General features: G+C 43.6%; 2 protein-coding genes across 3 annotated transcripts; both read left to right on the top strand.

Annotated features, from left to right (window-relative positions):
* The first annotated feature begins 21 nt into the window (after positions 1-21).
* Positions 22-12906, top strand: DUSP3 (dual specificity phosphatase 3). 2 transcript variants are annotated; one of them, XR_005107959.1, is made up of 4 exons: positions 47-246; positions 3926-4028; positions 5827-6053; positions 8683-8856. XR_005107959.1 is itself a non-coding variant. In XM_037411102.1 (3 exons), exons 1-3 carry the CDS (start codon positions 125-127, stop codon positions 8886-8888), a joined length of 555 nt encoding a protein of 184 aa, XP_037266999.1. In that variant the 5' UTR covers positions 22-124; the 3' UTR covers positions 8889-12906. The 2 variants fall into 2 exon arrangements, 1 of the variants encoding a protein (XP_037266999.1); XM_037411102.1 differs by lacking the exon at positions 3926-4028 and having other exon boundaries at positions 22-246; positions 8683-12906.
* A 2237-nt stretch (positions 12907-15143) lies between these two features.
* SOST (sclerostin) lies at positions 15144-21835 on the top strand. Its single transcript, XM_037411580.1, has 2 exons — positions 15144-16961; positions 19995-21835. The coding sequence occupies exons 1-2, from the start codon at positions 16745-16747 to the stop codon at positions 20414-20416; spliced, it is 639 nt and encodes a 212-aa protein (XP_037267477.1). The 5' UTR covers positions 15144-16744; the 3' UTR covers positions 20417-21835.
* Positions 21836-22195: the final 360 nt, after the last annotated feature.

Raw genomic sequence — 22195 nt, forward strand, 5'->3', positions numbered from 1 at the left:
CAGCTGAGGCGGCTCCGCCCATCGGGCGGCGGCCGGTGCCCGGCGGGGCGGGGCGGGCCGGGCCCGAGCCGCGGCGCCGAGGGGCCCCTGTGCCAGGCCGGCGCGGAGCGGCGGGGCCCCGGCCATGTCCGACTACCGCATCTCGGTGGAGGAGCTGAACGACCTCCTGGCTAACGGGAGCGGCTGCTACAGCCTGCCCAGCGCGCACAGCAACGAGGTGGTGCCGCGCATCCACGTGGGGAACGCGTGAGTGCGCCGCCGGGGGGCTGCACGGGGGCGGGGGTGGGCCGCGGGGGGCCGGCGGGGGCTGCGGGGCGGGGGTGGGCCGGGCCGGGGAGGGCCGCGGGGCGTCGGGGGGCGTCGGGGCCGGGGGGGCGCAGCTGGAGGCGGAGGGGCCCGGGGCCCCGCGGGGCCTGTCCCGGGCCTGTGGGGCCTGTCCCGGACTGCGCGGCCCCGGCGTCCCGGGCGGGGCGGGCTCAGCCCCGAGGCCTGTGGCTGCCAGGCCCGGGCGCCGGGCTCCAGCTGCCGCCTGGCGGGGCGGGGCGCGGGGGAGCCGGCTGCGGCAGCGCTCGCTACCCCGCTGGAGCCCCCAGCCCAGGGTAGAACAGAGCGGGAACGGGGTTAACGCTGATGGAGTCGCTGAGGAACGAACGTCAGCTGGGCCTCGCCCCCGGTGCTCCCCGCTCCCCGGGCAGGCTGCGGGCAGGCTCCTCGGGCCCGCACCCCGCTCACCACCTGCGGGGGCAGCCGGGCTCGGCGGGGCCTGGCCGGGGCCACGAACGTTTCAGCGCTCCGACCCGGGCCCTGCGCTCCTCTCCTCAGCGCTGCCCTGCTGCCTCCGGGCTGCGAGGCCGGGGTTTACCTGTTCCCCGCCTGTCACATCCCGCTGATCCCCTTCCCATCTCCAGCCACCTCACCTCTGTGAAACGGGGGGGCTTTTTGGTACGTGTGGAGCGTACTGGGTCACTGTTCCTACTGGGAGCTTGTAAGGCCTCAGGAAATTTAAGTCAAACCCACAGGTTTTCGTTAACTTTCTCCTAAGCCAAACCCAACGCTGTTTGTTGCTGCCAGTTGATGCAGCAGGGCTGGGAACAGGACCAGAATTATCTCAATGGCCAACCTGGCAATCATCTCCTTCATGTTTTTAACAGTTGCCTGGAAGAAATAAAGTCATAGCCTGCGAGGATTTGCAGGCTAAATAGTAAAAAAATAACTTTGAAGGTGGTAGGCTGCTACAGGGTAGAGTAGTTTTCATTGTTCAGTAACTAATTTTAATTAAGCAAGACGAACTTCAATACGTGCAGGTGCAAGGTTGTCTAGGAGCAGGCATGCGTAAGATGCAGGATAGAAAGTGTCTGTCTAGTGGAAAGCTTTACCACTGAGAAGGGCTTTTTATATACTAATTGACAACTGAAAAGATCTGGAGCACCAGTGCAGTTTGTAGCATAAAGAACAGTTCAACTGTTAGTCGGGCTAACAGACAGCTATCGGTGTTTTTTAAAGGATGCTGAAAAATTGTGGAGGACAGCTAGAGGTAAGAAGTAACGGTGGTCTGAAAAAGCTCTTTCACAGGGGGAACGGACAACCTGCTTAATTTGTCAAGACTTAGGAGGCAATAATATCTTTGAAGCATCCACAGAGAGTTAAAAAAATGCTGAGGTCTAGTTGAATGGGTGAGTGTCTGTTGAAGTTCAGTCACTGCAGGGTGAACTTTGACAAGCTCAAACTGGGAATAACACCGAATCTCAAGAGGATTTTTTTTTTTGTTTCAAGTGGAGTTGTGGTATATGGCATTGTAAGTAGCATTTGCTATATTAGTTGTCATTCTGCAAGGATTTGGAGCTGTGCAGATATGTTTTCACGCCGTTTCCAGCTACGTGTCCCTCTTTTGTACTTTCCTTGTGTAAAGATAAGGCTGAAGAGGGATCTGTTTTCCTAACTTGACTCCCTTCTCCTACGAACTGCTGGGGAAGTGAACCTGCTTTGCACTCAGTATCTCAAACCGTGTGCGTTTGTGAGTCCGACAGCGTGCAAAGCATCATAAAGCTTTTACTACTGTGTGCAAGAACTAAGCCGTAGCTTTGTTCGGGGGCCGTGTTTGCAGTTCATTACCCTGTCTTGGGCTGCTCTAGCATCCGCGCAGAGCTCGGAATACATCTTGTACTTGAAGCTGTCTTGGTGCAGTGCATCTGGTTGGCGCTTGCCTCCTATCTCGGGTTTGGCTTTTCTTGCACAAATCCCGTTACTGAATCTCTGAGGAATCGTCGGAAGCACTTTGCGCTGGGCTGCAGGGAAATCCGGGAAGGCAGTACAGCAGGAGAGCAGTCACACAGTCATTTGATCTGGCATTCAGATCTCTGCTGTGACTTGATGGATCAAAACTTTCTGCAATATAGGGCCACAGCGGCAGAGATTTTATAACAATAAGAATTCCCAGAGCAGCCACATCTGTAGAGTTTTAACACAGAGGGATTGGAATCCCAATACGTGGAATAAAATTTGAACAGGAACTCGCAGGAAAAAATTAAAACGCCCGAGTGAGATCCCAAAACTTCTGTTTGAAACCTTTTAGAATATTTTGCGTAGGGGTGCTGCTGCCTCTCCTTAACAGTAGTAACTCGTCTTTAGATAAAAATGACAGCGCAGAGACATTCAGGTGGATGATATTAAATTGGGTCACAGTGTAGAATAACAATTTATCTGTCAAATGACTTCAAGTTACAGGCAGAGCCGAAGTACTAGATCTTCCAGGCAATACATGAAAGTCATAATTAATGAAAATGCAGAGGTAAAATGATAAAATATTTTGAAAATAATGGGTTTGCATATTACAGTAGACAGTTCTAATCTCAAGAAGATCAGACAAAAAATTTGCGAAGAGAAGAGTAAAAATGTAATATTACCAAGACAAGGATTATTATCTAGATGACAGACTAGCATGGTTATATATTTTCCAAGCAGTAACAAAAAAAAGAATTCAGAATACGCTGGAAGTACAAATAATTTTCTATTTCTGTATGAGTCAAGATGTGTTTCAGTGTAACGTCATAGTTAGTGACCAGGACAGCTGGACAAAATGCATCTTTATCAGATGCACCAATGCCCAATCTGAGTTTTCTGTCTGCTTTAATGTGTGTGGGTCGCCCATGAAGCAAGTCTTTGTTCTTAATTTGTAGAAGTGCAGGTGTGTTGTAAGGAGTATGAAAAGCATTCTCCCAGAATTAATGTTAAATCTGGTGACTATAAGGGAAGAAGTGGTGAGGAAACAATTTTGGCAATTAAAATATGTCGATGTGCTGGCTTTTTTTACCATTAAGGACTTGGTTTATTTGCTGATAATCCCATATAGCAATACTTTGTAGCCTCGTGTACCCTTAATTGCTGATGCATGGTGTCTCTTAAGCCCTGTGTTTTGTGGCTGGTAAAATTGTTCATCTGTCTTCAAAAGAAACACTTCTTACTGGTGTTACAGGATGAGGAACTCTCAACCCTCCATATCGAGAACAGACAGGATTCTGCCGTTTTTCTTGAGGAAACAGAAGCTGATGTTATCATCTCTCTGCTCTTTGGAGGAGCGAGAATGAAGGCAGCTGGATTAAATGATAAGGATGGGAGAGATCCAAGGACTGTTTGGAAAGGGAGAAAAAAAATGGCATACAAGTACTTTCTTCTTCGCCTCTAGCTGTGTAAGAAAATAACCTATAAAATCTGCAAAAATCATTCACTGGGAATGAGTTTGCCTCCACGGGAGCCTGTCTGTGTTACCAGATTCAACCATGATCCCAGGACATGGGTTCCTATTGATCCTGACCACTATCACATATATACTGATCTATGTACTATTATTTAAACCATATACTTGCCCCACTAAGCATAGGAACTCATAGCGGAATTAACATTTTTTTGTTTTGGCCTTGCATTGTAGGATTTACTTTTGTGTTGCAAGCAGAATTCCCCAGGCACCGATACTTGTCCCCTGGCACAGCTGATGTCCTTCCAGATGGAAAATCTGTCAACATTTTGTTTGGGTAATACAAATATTTGGGTCATTGCCATAGTAGTTTGGCACAGACAGCAGAAAATGTAGAAGTCTCGCTCGTGCATAAGGATTCATCTGCTTACGCTACAGTTTAAGGGGTGAACAGTCATTAGGAGAAAAGGAACACTCTTGATGGTCATATAGCCATGAATGATGTGCAAATTGTGAGTGAATGCACTCAGAGATTCATCTAGATCTGTGATGTAGATATAAACCAACTAATTTGGGGTGTTTGTTTTAACTTTTTAGAATAGCTGAGTGTCTTGCCAAAACCCTTAGGTGCATTGCCATCTCTTAACAACTTGTCCAAGAAGATACAGCACAGATGCTTATTTGGGGGTCAGTTTAATATTAAGACTCCTTGTATTTGCAATTTATGACTTCAACCATAGGAAGATTTTCTAAAAGATTTCTGTTTCCACACCAAGTTGGACACATAGTGAAAGCTGCCTTTAAAAACGATAAAGGGTTTTATGCCTGTTTAGGCTACCTCTTTTCACAAGGTGTGCAGGAACTGAATTACCTTTCAACTAAAGCCTTCTGTCAACGTTCTGCTAGTGTTGACCAGTGGGCTCAGATTTTTCTAGGACACCACGCTGTGACAAAAACATTCTGGGTTTTCTTCTTCCTGGGAAAGTGAGGCAAGTATCGGGACTGACATACAGAAACGATCAGGCTCAGAATGATAAGTAGTGGTTTTACAACAAAAGGGAGTCGGCGGTCTCCTCATATTATTTAATGGTTATCTCATCTTACAATGGATTGCGTTCCAGTGCACAAGTAGGGACTGGTGCATGACCAGTTGCGTTACGCAGCAGATTTTGCTGTTGTACAACCTGGAGCTTTTATCGGAGCTTATGGCATTATTACTGGAGCTAATTCATAGCCATCATGGAGCCTGAAAGGCACGATTATTATGTATCGTCCTGCTCAGTGGCTCACTAATAGGGTAGGGTGCTCTTTTAGCCACTTAAAGGAGGAAGCAGGTGGTTTTGCTACGATTATTTGATAGAATGGAGGAGTTGAGAAGGGCTTAGCTGACCAAAAAGTACTGAATGCTTTCTTAAGCACTTAAGTATCTCAAACATAATTCATCTGGATTCTTTTCCATTCAGATATCAATTTCAACTAAGACACTAAAAATTATAATACCTGTGATAAAAACACTGGGTGGTGAAGACTGAACTATATCGCTACGTTGCTGGCTTTTGGCTAGCCTTGCCAGGTCTTTCCATGACTTCAAAGACGTTGAATAGCACAGGGACAAAGCACTGCACCTCATAGGAGTCTCCGGATGAGACCTTTGAAGATGCAGGAACATTTACTCATAATTAGTTTCTATCTTCCTGTGGCCACAGTGGTTAAAATTGCCCCCTGAAATGTCGAGGGCCTGACAGTACAGGCTTATTATAACTGGGTTTTAAATTATCTTATGTACTGTCCTGGGCTTTCTCTTATCTCCATTATTTTCTTACTTTGGCCAGAATTTTATGTTCCCAAAGAGTTACAATGTTGTGCTGTAGTAGGGTCTGACAGATTAAGTTTCGTGTGTGCTCTGCTCAGTGGTCAGCCAAAGAAAGTAGCGTTCTCTCACGTACAAGTAGTGACCGTGGCTCTAAATATTTCTGTGAATTTATAGTCTGTAGCTAATTCACTTCTGGGCACAGTATATTACGCATCTATTCATAGAAAAAGAAAAGTTTTGATTATCAATACCTTCTGGGGACATCATAAATACTGAGATGATTCAAGTTCTAATTGTTTTCTTGACACTTCTTGTCATACAGGTTCATAGCCAAGAACATTATGAGGCTGCAGCGTCTGGGAATAACCCATGTTCTGAATGCAGCAGAGGGAAAGTCATTCATGCACGTGAACACTAATGCAGAGTTCTATGAAGGCACAGGCATCAGATACCATGGCATTAAAGCTAACGATACACAAGAATTTAACCTCAGCCGCTATTTTGAGGAGGCAGCTGATTTTATTGAGAAAGCACTTTCCCAGAAGGATGGTAAGGCAAACTGAAATGTCTTTCTACCGTGTTTTCTGTGCACTGTGTATGTTTCTTAGCAATTCGCTTCACTGTTTCAAATGGTTCTTTGCTCAGGTTATCAGCTGAACAACAAAGTCAGGAATTCAAATCAAAGATGTCTTAATCCTCTGTCTAAACACGTAGGTCTCCAGTACATGGCAAATGGAAGTCTGTCACTTTAGGGGTGACTTTGAAAAGCGAAACAGCTGCTGCATCGTATAACAGTGCCTTTCTGGGAAGATGTGTTCTTAATTTTTCCTTAGAAGTAGTAAATCACATTAAAAAAAAATAATTCAGTATCTAAACATTTTTTCAGGACACTAGAAATTATAAATTAAAGGCACAAGCGATACAAGTAATGCTCTGCTGAAGAGTACTCGCACAACCTGCTGTATGGTTTTTTTTTTCCACATGTGCAGTAAGGATAAAGACTATGGCCTTACAATTTTTATTACATTAAGTAGTTAAATTATTTTACGTGATGGTTACCTCTTTATTCCCTAGGATTGCAGAAGGCTGGAGATATTTGCAGTGTTGTTGATTGCTACATTTCTCTGCAGTGTGTTTCCTCAGAGCAGAAATCCTAGGACATAGTGCAGTGGGTCAGATGGTGTTTGTTGTTGTCTGACTATTTCAGCATACCCGTTATTTCTACACATGCTTAATTTCTTTCTCGCTTCATGACTGAACATGTAAAAGGAGGAACGAACCACAATTCTAGAATTTCTTTCTCTGCAATGGGCAAAAAGGGTGCTAGAACTGTAACGTGCTTTTGACAGATGGAAAGAAATTTTACCTCTGGTTTGGGGGAGTATGAAAAATTCTAAAAAATTGAAATGCTACTCTCCCAGTTAGCAGTGTGACTCACTGAAACAGGTTGCAGTAGGGAAGAAGAGTTTAGCAGTGCCCGCTGTGGCATGACTGTCCCTACTCAGTTTGATCTAAAACAGTTGCAGTCAATCTGGATGTACAGGAGCGGTTCTATTCGCTGATTCTTTCAGTCTCAGTAGCTGTCTGCTGTGCCTACCGCTGTTTTCTTCCCGTGGCAAACAAAGAGGAACTTTGTGGCTGGTTGGTGCTGGAGCCAGGTTTAAAATGAACTTGCTACTGCAATTTGATAGGGGTTTTTTTGACACTGAGGTATAGGGTAAGGGTAGGGAGGAGGGATGCAGTAGTATTTTCCTTCAATTTCATTTTAGTGTTTAGTTGCATGAAGCTGTGGGAGGCTGGTCTGGAAGGCAGCCTTTAAGACGCTGCCTTTCACGGAGGAAGGCTAGAAAAACCCTTTTGCTTCTGATAATACGCAGAAAGGAAGTGAATTGTCTTGCACATGTATGATCAATAATCTCGCTGATTTATGGCTACAAGCTCTCAAGAAATTGTGAGAATGAGTTGTTTTAGCGGTTTTAACTTGCTGCTGCTGAGATATCTGCCTTGAGCCGAGAAGCCTCCGCGGCTCAAGGCAAATGTACAGGCTTTCTGTTGCTGTGGTTCAAAGCAAGTTGTGGTTATGATGAAAATGGGTGTGTATGGTTCATCTGTTCTCTTGTCTCAGAAAAAAAAATTACCCTGGAGAGTATCTCCCACTGCATTTGTGAAGGGGAAAATTTTTGTGTCTGGAAAAGCAGGTCAAAGAGGAAGCAGCTGAGAAGCTGTAAAATCAAGTTAGATTTCTGGAAGGGAGCAGTGGCCTGCTTTAGTTGTTGTTGGATTCCTACCTACAGGGTTACCCATGTGGTGGGTTAACCTCGGCTGGGCACCAGGTGCCTACCAAACTGCTCTATTGATCCCCCTCTTCAGCTGGACAGGGGGAGAAAAATACAATGAATGGCTGGTGGGTCAGGATGAGGACAGGGAGATCACTCACCACTTGCCATCATGGGCAAAAGAGGCTCGACTTGAGGAAATTAATTTATTACCAATCAAACCAGAGTAGGGTAATGAGAAATAAAAGCAAATCTTAAAACGCCTTCCCCACACCCCGCCTCCCTTCTTCCTGGGTTCAACTTCACTCCCGGTTTTTTTTCTACCTTCTCCCCTCAAGCGTGGCAAAGATTAAAATACACTGAAGACGGAGAAATATGCTGCTTGTCGTATGTTGCATCTCTTCAAAAGACATCCAGCCTTTTTGCTGCATTTGTGCCCTTTGGTACTGGTCATCTCTAGGGGCAAGGCTTATTCTAAACCACAAAAGGTTGGAGAAGTGTAGTAAACAGACACAGTTTGATTCTTTGTAATATAGTAGCAAATATGTTTTAGTGTGGATGTTAGATATGTAATAGAAAAGTTTTATATTGCTTTGTAATATAGTAGCAAATATGTTTTAGTGTGGATGTTAGATATCTAATGGAAAATTTTTATATTGCTTTGTAATATAGTAGCAAATATGTTTTAGTGTGGATGTTTGATATTTTTTCTGCATTATCCTTGATGACAGAGTGATGACACCTTTCTTCCAAGTTCTATGGGTCTGCTTTAGCATTCCGAATTTACAGTTCTCGCGCTGTTCAAGGACTAACATTATTAAGCTTTATATCCTAGCTATTTCATGTTGCTTTTCAAACGTATATTCCAGTATAACCCAAACGATGACCTGTCTTCCCTGCAGGACAAGTGTTTGTGCATTGCCGTGAGGGCTACAGCCGTTCTCCTACACTGGTCATCGCCTACCTCATGCTTCGCCAGAATATGGATGTCAAAACTGCACTGAGCACCGTCCGGCAGAAGCGAGAGATTGGCCCCAATGATGGCTTTCTAAGGCAGCTTTGCCAGCTCAATGAGCAGTTACTAAAGGAAGGCAAACTGAAGCCCTAGAACAGAGCACCGTAGTATTTTCTGAAGTTTCTCGAACCATCAGAGGATGTCTTCGGTGCTTTAGATTCCCAAACCCCAACCGCCAAGCTAAAGTCACATAATGTGAGGGAGACGGAATTCCTGCTGTTGTCTAGTGAAAGTATCTTTCTCGAATGCTGGGTCTGTCTTTCAGGATGGCACAAAACGGTGTCACTGGTCGGAGCTGGTGCAGTAAAGAGGTGTTTTTAGAGGGGTAACTCCAGTGGTACCAGCTGTCTTCACATGTATTTCAGAGCCCCCTGCAGACTCTGTAGCGTATGTGGTTTGCGTTGACATGGAGTGTGATTCATTTAAGCCTTGTCTTGTATCCCACCAGAGCACCGTTTTCTGAGCCCCAACACGCTCTTCACTCACTCTTAATTAAGTACTGTATTTTCTAAAGTTTTGTTTTCATGCACACAGGTGCCTAAAGTTTGAGTGTAGGAGCTTCAAGGAATGGAGGAGCATGTGTAAGAAACGCACAGTTGCACTCGCTTGTAAAATGAAGTGTATGCAGTGTTGTGTTCAATGTGGATTTATGCAATACCCAGTGTGTGGTAGTAAAGCCATTCCGAGCCCAGTCCCGATGCACACTATTTCCAAGAATATTTGTACCTCTTGCTGTTGCGATTGACATGAAATAGTCTGATATTAAGCGCTCTTTTATTTTTGCTTTGAAATCATGCTAGAAAAAAATGCAAAGAGCAAATGTCGAGGAAAAAACTTGAGCAAGGAAGAAATAATGTCTGTATTTAGGAGTGCTTGTACTGGATGTATGATGAAGTCCTAATTATCGGAATATAATGGCTCCTGAGGCTTGTACTGAATTACAGCATCTCTCTCTCTTCTTTGCCATCGCTGTTCGTTAACAACGGAGTGAGCACATATGCAGATTACTTCCAGTAGGGCAACACAGATGTGCTTATAAAGCAGTTTGCAGAGTTACACTCTTGATTTCTTGGAGTGCTTGCATGGTACCATTAAATAGAAATAAGCATTGTTACGTGCCACGCTGAATGGGAAACATTTCCTTTCTATTAAAATAAAGGATGTCTTGATTCTGTTTGACATACGGATGAAAAGAGTCATTGCAACGTTGCGAGTATGCCTGGTTTAATGTGTAGATCTGTACCTGTAAATTACAGCACTATATTAACCCAGAGGATCTCCCCCGGCAGACTCAGAATTGTTGGCAAAACTAACAGAATCTGAGATGTACGTATTCCCTTTTTATCTGTGCTTTAATGTGGTTCTGGATTGAAAATCTTAACACTACTTTGAACAGAAACACTGTTTTACTAGTAACACACGTAAGCCCAGATCTGTGTGTTTATATTCAGTTCACTAATCGAAAATCACAAAGGACGTACGCTGTTGTACTTCTAGTTGGGGTTGTGTGTGTGTGTGTGCATGTGTGTAGTTCTGTGTAGCTGGATAATTTTATTGACATGAGAGTCGGAGGTTATTATCCAGGTTGAAGACGGCTTGTTTCTGTTTCCTTGCACAGGATGGGAACTGCCACATCAAGTAGCCTTTTCTCCTTTGTGTCCTTCGAAGGGACAACTGGGGGACATTCTGCACAGGGTTTCCTTTCACCTCCCTCCAGTCAGTCAGTATTTAGGGTTTGCTTTGAATCAGGATGGTTCCAGTAATGAGTAGAAGTCAAGCTCATTGGTTAATTACACTCCTGTTTCCTTTCTCCTATTATATCAGTATTAAATTAATTGCTTCTTCAAAAATCCTGGTTACTGATTTCATGTTGTGGAGCTTGGGGAATAGGAATACTGGCCTTATCTTTTCTGCTATATTTACTTTTTCATGCTGCAACCTTATTTATAAATCATACCTTAAAAATTTTTACTATAAGCATAGATCTTTTTTTCTATCTCATCTCACACCATCTATTCGCAACACCTATCTGCACTACGAGAAAAAACCAAAATAATGGAATTTATGTGCATGCACAATACCTTTGACCTGTTACTTAGAAGTCAAAAATTCCAGTCCATTAAAGAGCTAAGAAACTTAGGGATTAGATTTTTGTTACTCTTCCATAGATTGTAAGAAGACTAATATTAAAACCAGAATGGTTTATTGAAATTGAGTGTGTTGACCTTATGGTGATGTTTTTGGTTTTGTCAGAAATACCGACAAATCAAGACATACAGGAATTTGTTCTTATATTCAAGATGTTCTTTTAGTTCGCAGGACACTGCTCACTTCTAGTGGTAACCTCAGGGGTACTCTGGCCCATTTCTCTCGGTATAACGAAACTGATTTAACAAACATTTTGTAATATGAGGGTGGAGAGGAAAAAATAAGACCATGCTAGAAACTGATCTTCAGACTTGCGCTCTGAGACGGTATATCCTATTTTGAGTTACCGATAGGTGACTGAGTAATGAAACCATTTCTAGCTGTGCTTTTAGAGGAGGCTAAAAATAGTTTGAATGTCAGACCAGTGCTCCCTTAATGGATCACACCCTTCCCCTTTCAGTCTTATCTTGCTGTTTAAGTACAGTAACGTTGTAAATTCCTCTGCCTGTTTTAGCTGGCCAAGAAGAGCTTGTACGCCTCTAATCCGTAATGATATGCTCTATACTTCGAAATTTCTCTTTCTGATTGTAGAAGGAAAGATTGTATAAAACCAGGAACGAGAGCTTTCTTTCCATGTAATATGAAATTGAGAAAGTACTGGAAGAAATACACCTTTTTATTCATCTGAAATCACTGCACACCTGCTGTGAGATGCACCTTACGAGCTTTCTAATGGGGAAAGGTATTCTTTAAAACAACTATTTCTTGCAAATAGCAATGCTACATTTTTGGAGTTCAGACATCTTGGTTATGGCTAGTGTGATGTGCATTTACATTAATACGTTTATCCTGAATAGTGTGGTACATTCAGTGTAGAAAACACTCTGCAGAAGGGATGGGGTCTCTAAAATGCACATCTATTATAGAACAAAGATACCTACCCTGTCAAATCCAGTAGAATTAGTGAAGTTGGAGGGGAGGGGAAGAGTGGAGGTGAGAAGCTGTTAGCATTTCATAGCAAGGAACAAAGACGAAAGGCCAGACAGAGAAACTGATGCTACGTGTAAAACTAAGTACACCATCTACTCATGCTGAACTAAATATTTCTCAGCCATTGCATAAGCACAGGAGATAAGTTTGTAACTAAAAATTTAGATTCAAAGCAAAAATCACATTTTCTAAGCGCTTGCTTCATCCCTGGGTCCTGCAGCTGCGACTACGATGTGGACAAGCGTTGTACCTAGCATGCTACTCTGAACCGTAGGTACTGCCAGAAAATACTTTGTGAGAGAACGTTGCAATATGTCACTGCTGAAAAGTGAGCATGTCATGAAGTTATTTCAAACTTAGAATTAATAGCATTCAAATGCAGGACTATTAGCCACAGTATGTTGTATTGTAATTCCATTTTCGGTTGTTGAGCCTGTGTTAGTATTGGGCATGTTCTTTTACAACATGAGTATGGCTGACTTACCTCTCTTGGTGATGTGAGAATTAATTAAATCTTCGTAAAAGGCCTTGGAGATGAAAAGCACTGTGTGTAAGAACACTAATGCTCTCTGAGTTGAAAAACAAATTTGTGTCAAATAGATCTTCCTCCTGCTGAACAAAGGAGAACATCAGAAAGGGTATTTGCAATCTTTGTTTTTATCATTTAAATGTTTTCATTGAGCTGTCTTCTGTTGTCCAGAACTAATTAGATCTGTGATGTTAGAACTAGAAGCAGGATTTTTTTCCCCTTCTTGTTTTAAATTAGCTTTGCTGGTTTACTATCATGTTTTTAGCACACAGGCAGTATCTAATGGAATCTCAGTATAGCACAGAAGTTTCTTCTAAAATTACTTGCTGGGCTTTGCCAATGAATAAAACTGAAAATAGAACAGGCCTGGGAGGTATCTTCTAAGGATTTGTTCGTGAGAATTAATTCATTTCTTCTGTTCTGCAAATAAATCATGGAAATCAATTATGTGTGGGGGTTTTCTTCTTGTTGGCTTTTTTTTTTTAATTCTGCCAAGGTCGCTGGCTCGTTGGCTCACCAGATGGAGCTGTAGGCTTGTTGTTCTGCACCAGCTCGTCATCATTTCTGCCCTGAACAAGGCTGTTGTGTGAAATCTCATGAAATATTACCTCTCTCCGGCGAGAGAATACTAAGATTCCATTTATTCTTGGCTGCTTGGAGATCACATCACAGCGTTCAGACCGGTCTGTTCACAAGGGTTGTGTGTGACCCAGCAAAATTTGCAGGAGGCAGATAAAACTCGCTTGGGGCAGGGTGGCTGAAAAAAACCTGAGGAAAGAACTGTTTGAGAAGCGAACAAGTTCTTCCTGAACACGTCAGAAAGTGAATTCCCGGACAGGGTGTAAATTAGGAGCAATTGTCCACAGGTAAGCTGAGGTTGTGTGTGGGTACCTGGATGCCCGACAGACCATCCCGTGGCCCGGGGGGGGGCACAGGGAGCACCAGAGGCTGTGAGTGATGGAGCTGATTTCAGAAACTGGTTTGCTAGTGCGTGCCGACCTTGGAAGGCATTGCAGTGTAAACACACGGGGACAGAAGACTGAGCTGAGGAAGCAGCAGCACCGGATTCAGGCTGAGGCCACGATGCTCTTCAGCTTGGAAAATAGCATCCCAGTTCTGGATATAGGGGAGCCAAGCTCAGCTCCACCCTGGTAGGTGAGGGTTCATTTGAAAAGCATCCTTGATGTGTCCATTTCATTTTTTTTATTATTTTTTTTTCCTTGTGCTTCATCATTTACAGGAAGCTGCAGCCCCAAGCGCGTCTGCTTTGCTGCAGAAAGTGCTGCGGGCAGGCAGCTACAGGACGTGGATGAATGTGTTTGCAGTTAAGGAATCTGAATGTCTACGGGATTTGGTTTCTTTTCTTGCCTCTATTAAGCTTCCCTCAGCTTGTGGACAAGAAGTTTTAAGCCAGAGGCTCAATATTGTTTCCAATTTTTACTTCCATAGATTTTTTTGTTATTATTTCTCCCAGTGGATAATACAGGTAAACGTTAAGATAGTTAATAGAGGGGGTTGTTTAAGTATTTGGAGAACCTGCATCAGGAAAAAATCATGTTTTATGTGACAATTGTAGATGTGATTCTTTACAGTGACAGGGATTGCTTCTGGGAATACTCTCTGGGCAGACATTAATGAGCAGCAGCTGAGCTTTGATAGACAGATATAATTCTGAAGGCAGTGAAATAGGGGAGTGGATAGGTAGCAATGGGTCAGAGTTTCCCAGTACTTGTTTTCTTCTGGTCTCCTGTCCTCCTTGTCAGCTGCGCCCCATCATCTGCGCCCAGCTGCACCCAGATCTCTTTGGAGAAGGTCACTGTTGGGGAATACCAATACTGACCAAAATAATCCAAGTTATAAATCTTTGGTTAGCTCCTGGTCATCCTTCCTGACTTGTTTGGTCAAAAAAAAAAAAAAGCCTAAAACACCAGAACAAAGCCCCACACCGTTTTATTCCTTTGAGGGCCATCAGAAGATCACCTGTCAGTATTTCCAAACAAAAGAAAAAATAGCTATATTGTAAAGCCTGGAAGCAGAGCTTGAGATTTTTGGGTAACTTAATCCTGGTGGACTAGCCTGTTCTTTGAAGGAAAAGCCCCGAAAAACCACCTTCTGCAAGGAAGGTGCTTCTACAGCTTCCCAAGCTGGTGTCTGTCTTGTCTTCAGAATCCTTTTTATTTGGTGGGCATCCACGTGATGGCCCTGTGAAGCTGCGGATCCCTCGCTGTTGAATAGATTTCACCTGTAGCTCTAAGCCAAAAATAGATTTACTCCGAAGTGAGAAAAATGATGCTTTGAAAAATGTTGGCAGTAGCTGAGCGTTTGGGTTTCCCGTGTTTGTGAGACCATCATGAACCGGGCTGAGTAAAGGAGGCAGTTATTAATGAAAGATAATCAGTGCTGCTGCTTCTGCTGTTGCTGATTAAAGGGAAAAAGGAATTGGCACATCTGAGGCATATTATGTGCCAACAGTCTGGATTAAAGAATGGTTTCCTGACTGGCTGTGGAGAAAAAAAAAAAAAAACCCTCGTAAAAAAGAAAATGGTATGTTGTTTCCCTCCATAAAAACAGAGTGATTTCTGAGATGATGGGATGCGAACGGACAGTAAGGGCACACATTTTCATGCAATGCCATACACAATTGCTTTTAGAGGCTGTTTGGAAAGCGCAGCTCTTCTGAGATGCTAATCTATAATTTTGGGCAGAGAGGAAGCGTATCACCATATATTTCAGTTGCCTTTATTTTAGGAAAGGACCGTTGCACAAAGCTCACCCAACTCGGTACCGCTCATGCATCAGCTGTCCGTGTGCCTGTGTAGGTGCAAGGCTGAAGAGGTGAAAAGGCTTCAGGTCTTTGCTGTTGTTCAAATCTATTATTTCTCATCAAGGTGACACCAAGGGACAAAGCCAGCTCCACTGCAAATTTGGTGACACCTGTTTTCTGTGCCAGGTCAGGGGAATTGCCAGAATGGAATGTGTGCCTTAGGTATGAGCCTTAGAGTAGCAGGGGAGTCAGATGGTGAATCACTTTTAAATCTGTTCCACATGAAGTGTTTTCACGAGGATGTACGCGACGGCACTGCGGTAACACCCATGGGTGTCCCTCTGCTGCTTTAAGCAAACATTTTGCTTTCTGTACCTCTGATGAACAAAATGTATCTAAAAGTCGAGATGCTTTCCTGTTGGTGTGTTTAGCCTGACATCACTTGCAAATAACTTGGAAGTGGATGTGGTCTTGAGACGAAGAGATGATGCAGCTATCACCACTATCATCTTATTTTTGCAAGGAAGAAGAATACCATAAATGAGATTGTAAAACATGACACATGAATGTATCTTGGGCATAGGTGCCCTAGACTTAAGGTCATCAATTCTTTCTGGTGGTTGCATCATGAGTGGATATCAGTCTGGTCACGTTCTTGTGTTCAAAAGAAGCAAATGTCCTATATTCAACACTTGTGCAGAATGCCAGCAGAAGTAGTAGCATGCAATGAATTTAAAGCAAGTGCAAATGCTTCGTGCTGCTTTTTCTTTTTTTCTGAAGTGATAAAAACATGAGGAAGAGCCCATCAAAAAGCATGATGTACAACATCCTGGCTGTTTACCTTAATTAACATATTCCAAGTCACCTATTTTTAAAGGAAAACGAAACAAAACAACTTCTCATTTCAAAAAGCAGTTCTTTCCTGTTTCTTCCAGTACATTTGTGAAACAACATGTAGAGCTCCTTGTTTTGCAAAGGAAAATAAACCCTCCCCTCCCCCAGTCATTTGCCTGCAGAACTGAAAAGTTTAACTATTGCCCTCGAGTTTCTAGATCTGCTTATTTCATATGAGGGGCAGGCGGGGAGAGGAAGAACAACAGTAAAAATAAAAAAGTCTGAGAAACCTTTGGAAAAGACAATAGCCAAAGATACAATTACGGAGGTAGAAGCAGGTTTTAATTATAGCATTGTTAGAAAAAAAACGGCAGAAAGACTTGTCAGGTTGCAATTCATCCCAGCCTTGTCAATCACCATTGTTGCCAGGCACAAAAATGAACTGCATATGAGAAGGTTTTTTTATAGAAGTTGTAGAATATTGTCGCTAACCCACCCCCACACCCCCATTTTATTTCACACGGACAAAAGCTGAGATGAATGAGTTGTTGCCTGGCCCTTCCCACTTTGGATAGTCATTGGCTGGCTTGGTTCTAAAAAGGATTTAAAAAAGGGGAATAATGTGCCTTTGCCTGGAATCTGAGACTGTCAGGGTGCTGAAAAGCTAATCTGCGAGCTGCCACCATGCAGATCTCTTGGGCTGTGTGCTCTGTCTGTGTCTTAACACAAATTGCATTCCAGTCCGTGGAAGGGTGGCAAGTGTTTAAAAACGATGCTACAGAAATCATTCCTGAGATCACCGAGAACGCAGAAACACCGGTGGAGCAGACGTTCAGCAACAACACAATGAACCAGGCGAAGCACGGAGGGAGGCACATACAACAAGCTCCAGACCCTAATGGTAAGAAAAATGAAATTATTACTGGTTTGGACCCTGACAGGCAGTTTGTAAAAGAATACTTGTTCTGATAGAGGTTTATTTATTAAAACCTGTAGGTGTGGCCCTAATGCTGGAAGTGCTAGGGAGTTACACCTACTGTTGAAGAAGTATGAATGTATACGTTAAAAGGGATAGACGGGAGTTTACTGGTGAAAAATGTGGTCTATCTATTGAAGAATCCTTAGGTACTACAACATGCATTCCTACTCTGCCCAGCTGCTCTCTGCAGACACAGCTCCAATACATAAAACCTGTAGAAGGTGGCACTTACATTTCTCCGTGCTTCAGGCTTGCCAGCACTGCGAGGAGATGGCACAAGTCATCTTTTTCTCTTGGATATTAGGATGGGGCAAGGGGTTGTCAGTGGAGACAATATCAATTCTGAGTATTTAGAAAGAGTGACACCAGGGATGTCTAAGATCACACAGCGAAACTGGCACCTGGAGGTGGCATTCAGCTGGGTGAGAAAAGTGTGCTGCTCACCTTCCTTTGCCAGCAGCCGGATTTTCGGCTGGATTCCGGCAGCCAAAAAAGCTGTTACGAATAGTTAAAGGGCTCCCGAGGGCAATGCATGCCCAAATGAACGGAGAGGCCCGTATTTTGCAGATGTGTGCAACCCTGGCATCGGTTTGGCCGCTTTAGCAGCACTGACGTTCTTCGAAATACATTGTCACTGCATCTGGCCAGATGTCTGACAGCAGCAACGATGCAAAAACGCAGGGTGTGAGAGGAGGGGTGGGGGTGGGGAGCTAGCACCAGAGAAAAGCCGTTTGAAAGAAGCATCCCCCTAGCAAATAGGGCTAGTTTGGTCCGCCAGCCTGACGCGTTTGGCTACCAAATGCACGTAGCAACAAGTCAAACTTGCAGTTTCCACTATTGTGCAGTGCAGATCCCAGCTACCCTTCTTTTTTTGGGCACGGATGGAACGGAATTGTGGTTTTCTGCTGCAGCTGTCAGTTAAGGTGTTTAAACCCCTAGCATTAACAATATTTTAAAGGAAAGGGGGGGAAAAAAAGTAGTGATGTTTTTGAGAGTGCAACTTTATAAGGGTCTTAAATCTCTGAAAGGGGGAGCAGCCGCTTCTCACAGGCAGCCCCACCAACCCCCCAGGTCCAGGCAGGTTGGTTTGGTTGTTACATCTTCATTTTGTAGCTTCTTACTACTCTGGGATCAACTGAGGGGAATCGGTCCCACTGCTATGTGCATATTTTTTGAACTGGAAAGGACATTTACTTAAGATATGTAGTGGTCTTGCATACTTCTTATAACATCTTTAACAGAAGGAATCAAAATAGTGATCGGAAGTGGCCAGACCTTCCTGGGACATATGACATTGCACCAGACCATGAATAATTTTGCATTATGTGGATTGTGTACACTTACAGGACAGGACATGTGTGCACGGAAAATAAACGTATATAGCTGAGGTAAATGCCCGTGTATTTAACTATGTCTGATTCAGAGCATTATTTTTCACATGGACAGACATAATATTCTTAAATGCTTAGGGAACTTGGGAGCATTAGACAAAGTGCACAAGGAGTTCAGCTCAGCATTTTTGTCACAGCATTACAACAAGGATCATTTCATTTGATGCAGTCCTTCAAACTTAAAAAAAAAAATAATCCTGCTAGCAGCACTTTAATAAATATAAACCAGTGCACTGAAAATGATGCTTCTGTACGTCACAAGAAAAACAAAAATTGAAATATCTGTACAAATTTCTGTCACTAATGACTCGGGGTCATTGTTCTCTTTTGGTGTACTAAGGAGGGAACAACCTTGCACGCAGCAAGGAGGATGGACCCAACAGCCACAGCCACCTAGTTGTAAGCTGACCTTTGAGAATTTCCACTGCTAGTAGTGTTCCTGAGTTAAAACTGTCCTTTTGACTAAGAGAAGAGGATGAACGTGTTTATCGAGATGATAAACACCTTCAAAACTCAAATACTGTGTCTTCCAAACATGTCAATTAGTCAAACATGTCACTTGGCAAAAGAGACACCTTTGGAAAAAGTCTGTTCCTACAACTGGAAAGTTTTTCTAAAGCCTTAATGCTATATAAATCGTGTATTTCCTAATATTTGATTTGCCTATAGCTATCCACTGAGCAAAAAGGGGGGAAAACCCACTGTAAGCTCTAACCAGCCAGAAGATACCCCTGGCTGTCTGAAGGAAATTATGTGGGACATGGGGTTATCACAGAGGAGTAAACTTGGAAATTCTCATGCCTGAAGAGTGGGAATTCCTTAGCACTGTTGTTGCCTGCTCTTTCCCTCACCTGGAACCCATTAACTAGTTAAGAATCACTTAAGGGACACACTCTTTGCTGCAAAAGAATTTAAAGCTGGAGTCGACCTCTGAAGTCAATAGAGTTAAACCAGAGCCATGGGGGGAAGGTTTTTGCCCACAGGTAAGCGGAGCCAGGAGAATCCCACCAACGCTTCCCACGAAGCAATCGCTGCCCCGCTGGGGTCCCACTTCAGAATTCCCAGTGCCCACCTGCACGAGGCTGATATGGAGCTTGCCTAGGGGCAAGAGAAGGATTTTATTAACCAATTTGCACACTGTTATTCAAGGGTCTGCTAACTAGAGTAGTTGCACGAGCGAGCCTTTGGAGCTGCTCTTCCCCAAACCTGCCATTCAAAATGTCCAGCTTGTAGCTATCCCTGATGACTTAGTTACATTAGTGATATAGTTATCACTAATGACTTAGGGTCATTATTCTCTTTTGGTGTACTGAGGAGGGAACAACCTTGCACGCAGCAAGGAGGATGGACCCAACAGCCACAGCCACCTAGCTGTAAGCTGACCTTTGAGGATTTCCACTGCAAGTAGTGTTCCTGAGTTAAAACTGTCCTTTTGACTAAGGGAAGAGGATGAACATGTTTATCGAGATTAAGTTCTCTGAAGTTTCTATAGAAAAAAAAATAATTATTCTTTCCCAGTAAGGGGAAGAAAGTAGTCGGTAATGAATGTGTTTCTTGTTTGCAGATGCTTCCGACTTTAGCTGCAGAGAAATGCGAACCACCCGCTACGTCACCGAGGGCTCTTGCCGCAGCATCAAACCTGTCAAGGAGCTGGTCTGCTCCGGCCAGTGTGTCCCCTCACACCTCCTGCCCAACTCCATCGGCAGAGGGAAGTGGTGGCGTCAGAATGCCCCGGATTATCGCTGCATTCCTGCTCACACTCGCACGCAGCGCATCCAGATGGCTTGTCCCGAGGAAGAGACTCGGACTTACAAATTCCGAGCTGTCACGTCCTGCAAATGCAAGCGCTACACTCGCTACCACAACCAGTCTGAGCTGAAGGACTTCGGGAAGGAAACGGTCAGGCCTCAGAAGAACAAGAAACCCCGTCTCTCCAGAGCCAGGAGCAGCAAATCCAACCAGCATGAGCTAGAGAATGCTTACTAGCAGGTGGTGGTACTCCAAGTGATACAGCCTAGCAGCTCTGGATATCTTACCCAACATCAGATGGCACTCACAGGCCACAGCGTGCCGTTCTGACTGCAGTAGGGTCCAATTCCTTCTGCTAAGCTGGGTCAAAAGGCTCACATAGTCAAAAAATCTGTCAGATGATAGCAGTTATGGTCTGATAAGAGAATGAGATAAACCGAGCTGGAGGCAGCAACACGTAAATTCAGTCTGAGAGGAGAGGTCTCCCTTGGAGAGCCACCTGGCTTGGACATGTAGGAAGGCAAAGTGAAGCTGTTATGGGGACAATCACACTTTGTTAGAAGTCATCCTACTCAATTTACACGAAAAGAACACCGAGGTCCCTTTCCCACTTTTCCAGGTGCCATGGTGCAGGACAAGGATGTGATGAAGGCAGCAGCAGGAGAGTTACCACTCTCCGAATGAGTTGCAGAAAGTTAGTGCTAGCAGGGATTTCGACAGCTGTGACACCCTGTCAGATGTCCTCACGTCCCAGCGGTTTCCTTTAAAACGCAAAAATCAAAACGTGCCACTCACCTTCTCAAAAGCGTGACAAATCTATTTCATACTTTTAATTGCAAGACTGTAGGATGAACAGATTCGAAACGGATTTGACAACTAAACCCAGATTGGTTTTAGGGACAAGGATTTGGTTTAGGAACAGTTGAACAAATTCTGCTAGGTGGAGCAGATTTCTGGAATGGATGCTTCCCTCAAACCAGATAACCTCACTGATGTTTGTCCTGTAAACAGCTATCGGTGTGCGCAATTTAACCTAGAAGATACTGATTAGGCCTGATTTCCTAGAACACAGTTGTCTTTAGCGTCAGCTTAGATGTCTCAATTTACATTTTCTGTAGAGTTTGGATTATCTGGCCACACACTTCGTAGCGCGAAGCCTGTGCAAGCCAAGTTCTGGGATTAAGGTGCTGGTTCTGCATTAAAAGTGAGCCTCTGCTAATTTTAATGTCATCAATTCCACTAGAAAAGTCTTTGGTACTTTAGTTTGACAGCAACTTCCCTTTAGTTAGCTTCTCACCATTCAGACTAACATTTGTGTTTTTACATGAGAGAATATTATTAAGGAGATAAATTGTCACATGCTGTATATATCCTGTAGAAATGCTAAGCCTGGTAGCAGATGAACACAGTTTGGGATGGAGACAGTTCCTCACTGTTCTTATTTTCTATGTAGAGTTTATGCTGAAATCATATAAACGATGGAAATTTGTGATGTTGATAGATTTTGCAGTTATTTTATGTGGGACCAGAACCTAGAGGGAAAAGGTATTGTTTCAGAGAGTGAATTACATATTTATTTTTTTCTCAGAAATTATTTATGCAATGTTTTTTCCTTGTAGACAATGAGAAGTAATACTGCTTTAAAGATATTAGTCTGTTATTTTTAATTTTAAATACATGGTTAATAAAGTAGAAACGATGCTTAATTATAGGAAGACTCGTTGAATTGCTGCAAAGCCGGTGAATTACAGAACAGTCAGGGTGTTGACTCCGATTTCGGTGATACAGCATGTCAGGGTCCCCAATTCTCAATCGATAACCTGCACATCTCAAAAGAAACTCCATCCTGGAACTTCTGGCATCCAATGCCTGATGTTTCTCATGGAAAAAGTGTTCCTGGGCAGACGTGATGCTCAGAACTGTTTCCATGTTCTCATTTCTACTACCCTGGGAATTAAAATTCAGCTGATTTCAGTTTCCCTCCTACTCCCAGTGACGTTTCCCGATTCGTAATGT

The sequence above is a fragment of the Falco rusticolus genome, chromosome 18 (assembly GCF_015220075.1).
Source record: "Falco rusticolus isolate bFalRus1 chromosome 18, bFalRus1.pri, whole genome shotgun sequence".
Taxonomy (NCBI): domain Eukaryota; kingdom Metazoa; phylum Chordata; class Aves; order Falconiformes; family Falconidae; genus Falco; species Falco rusticolus.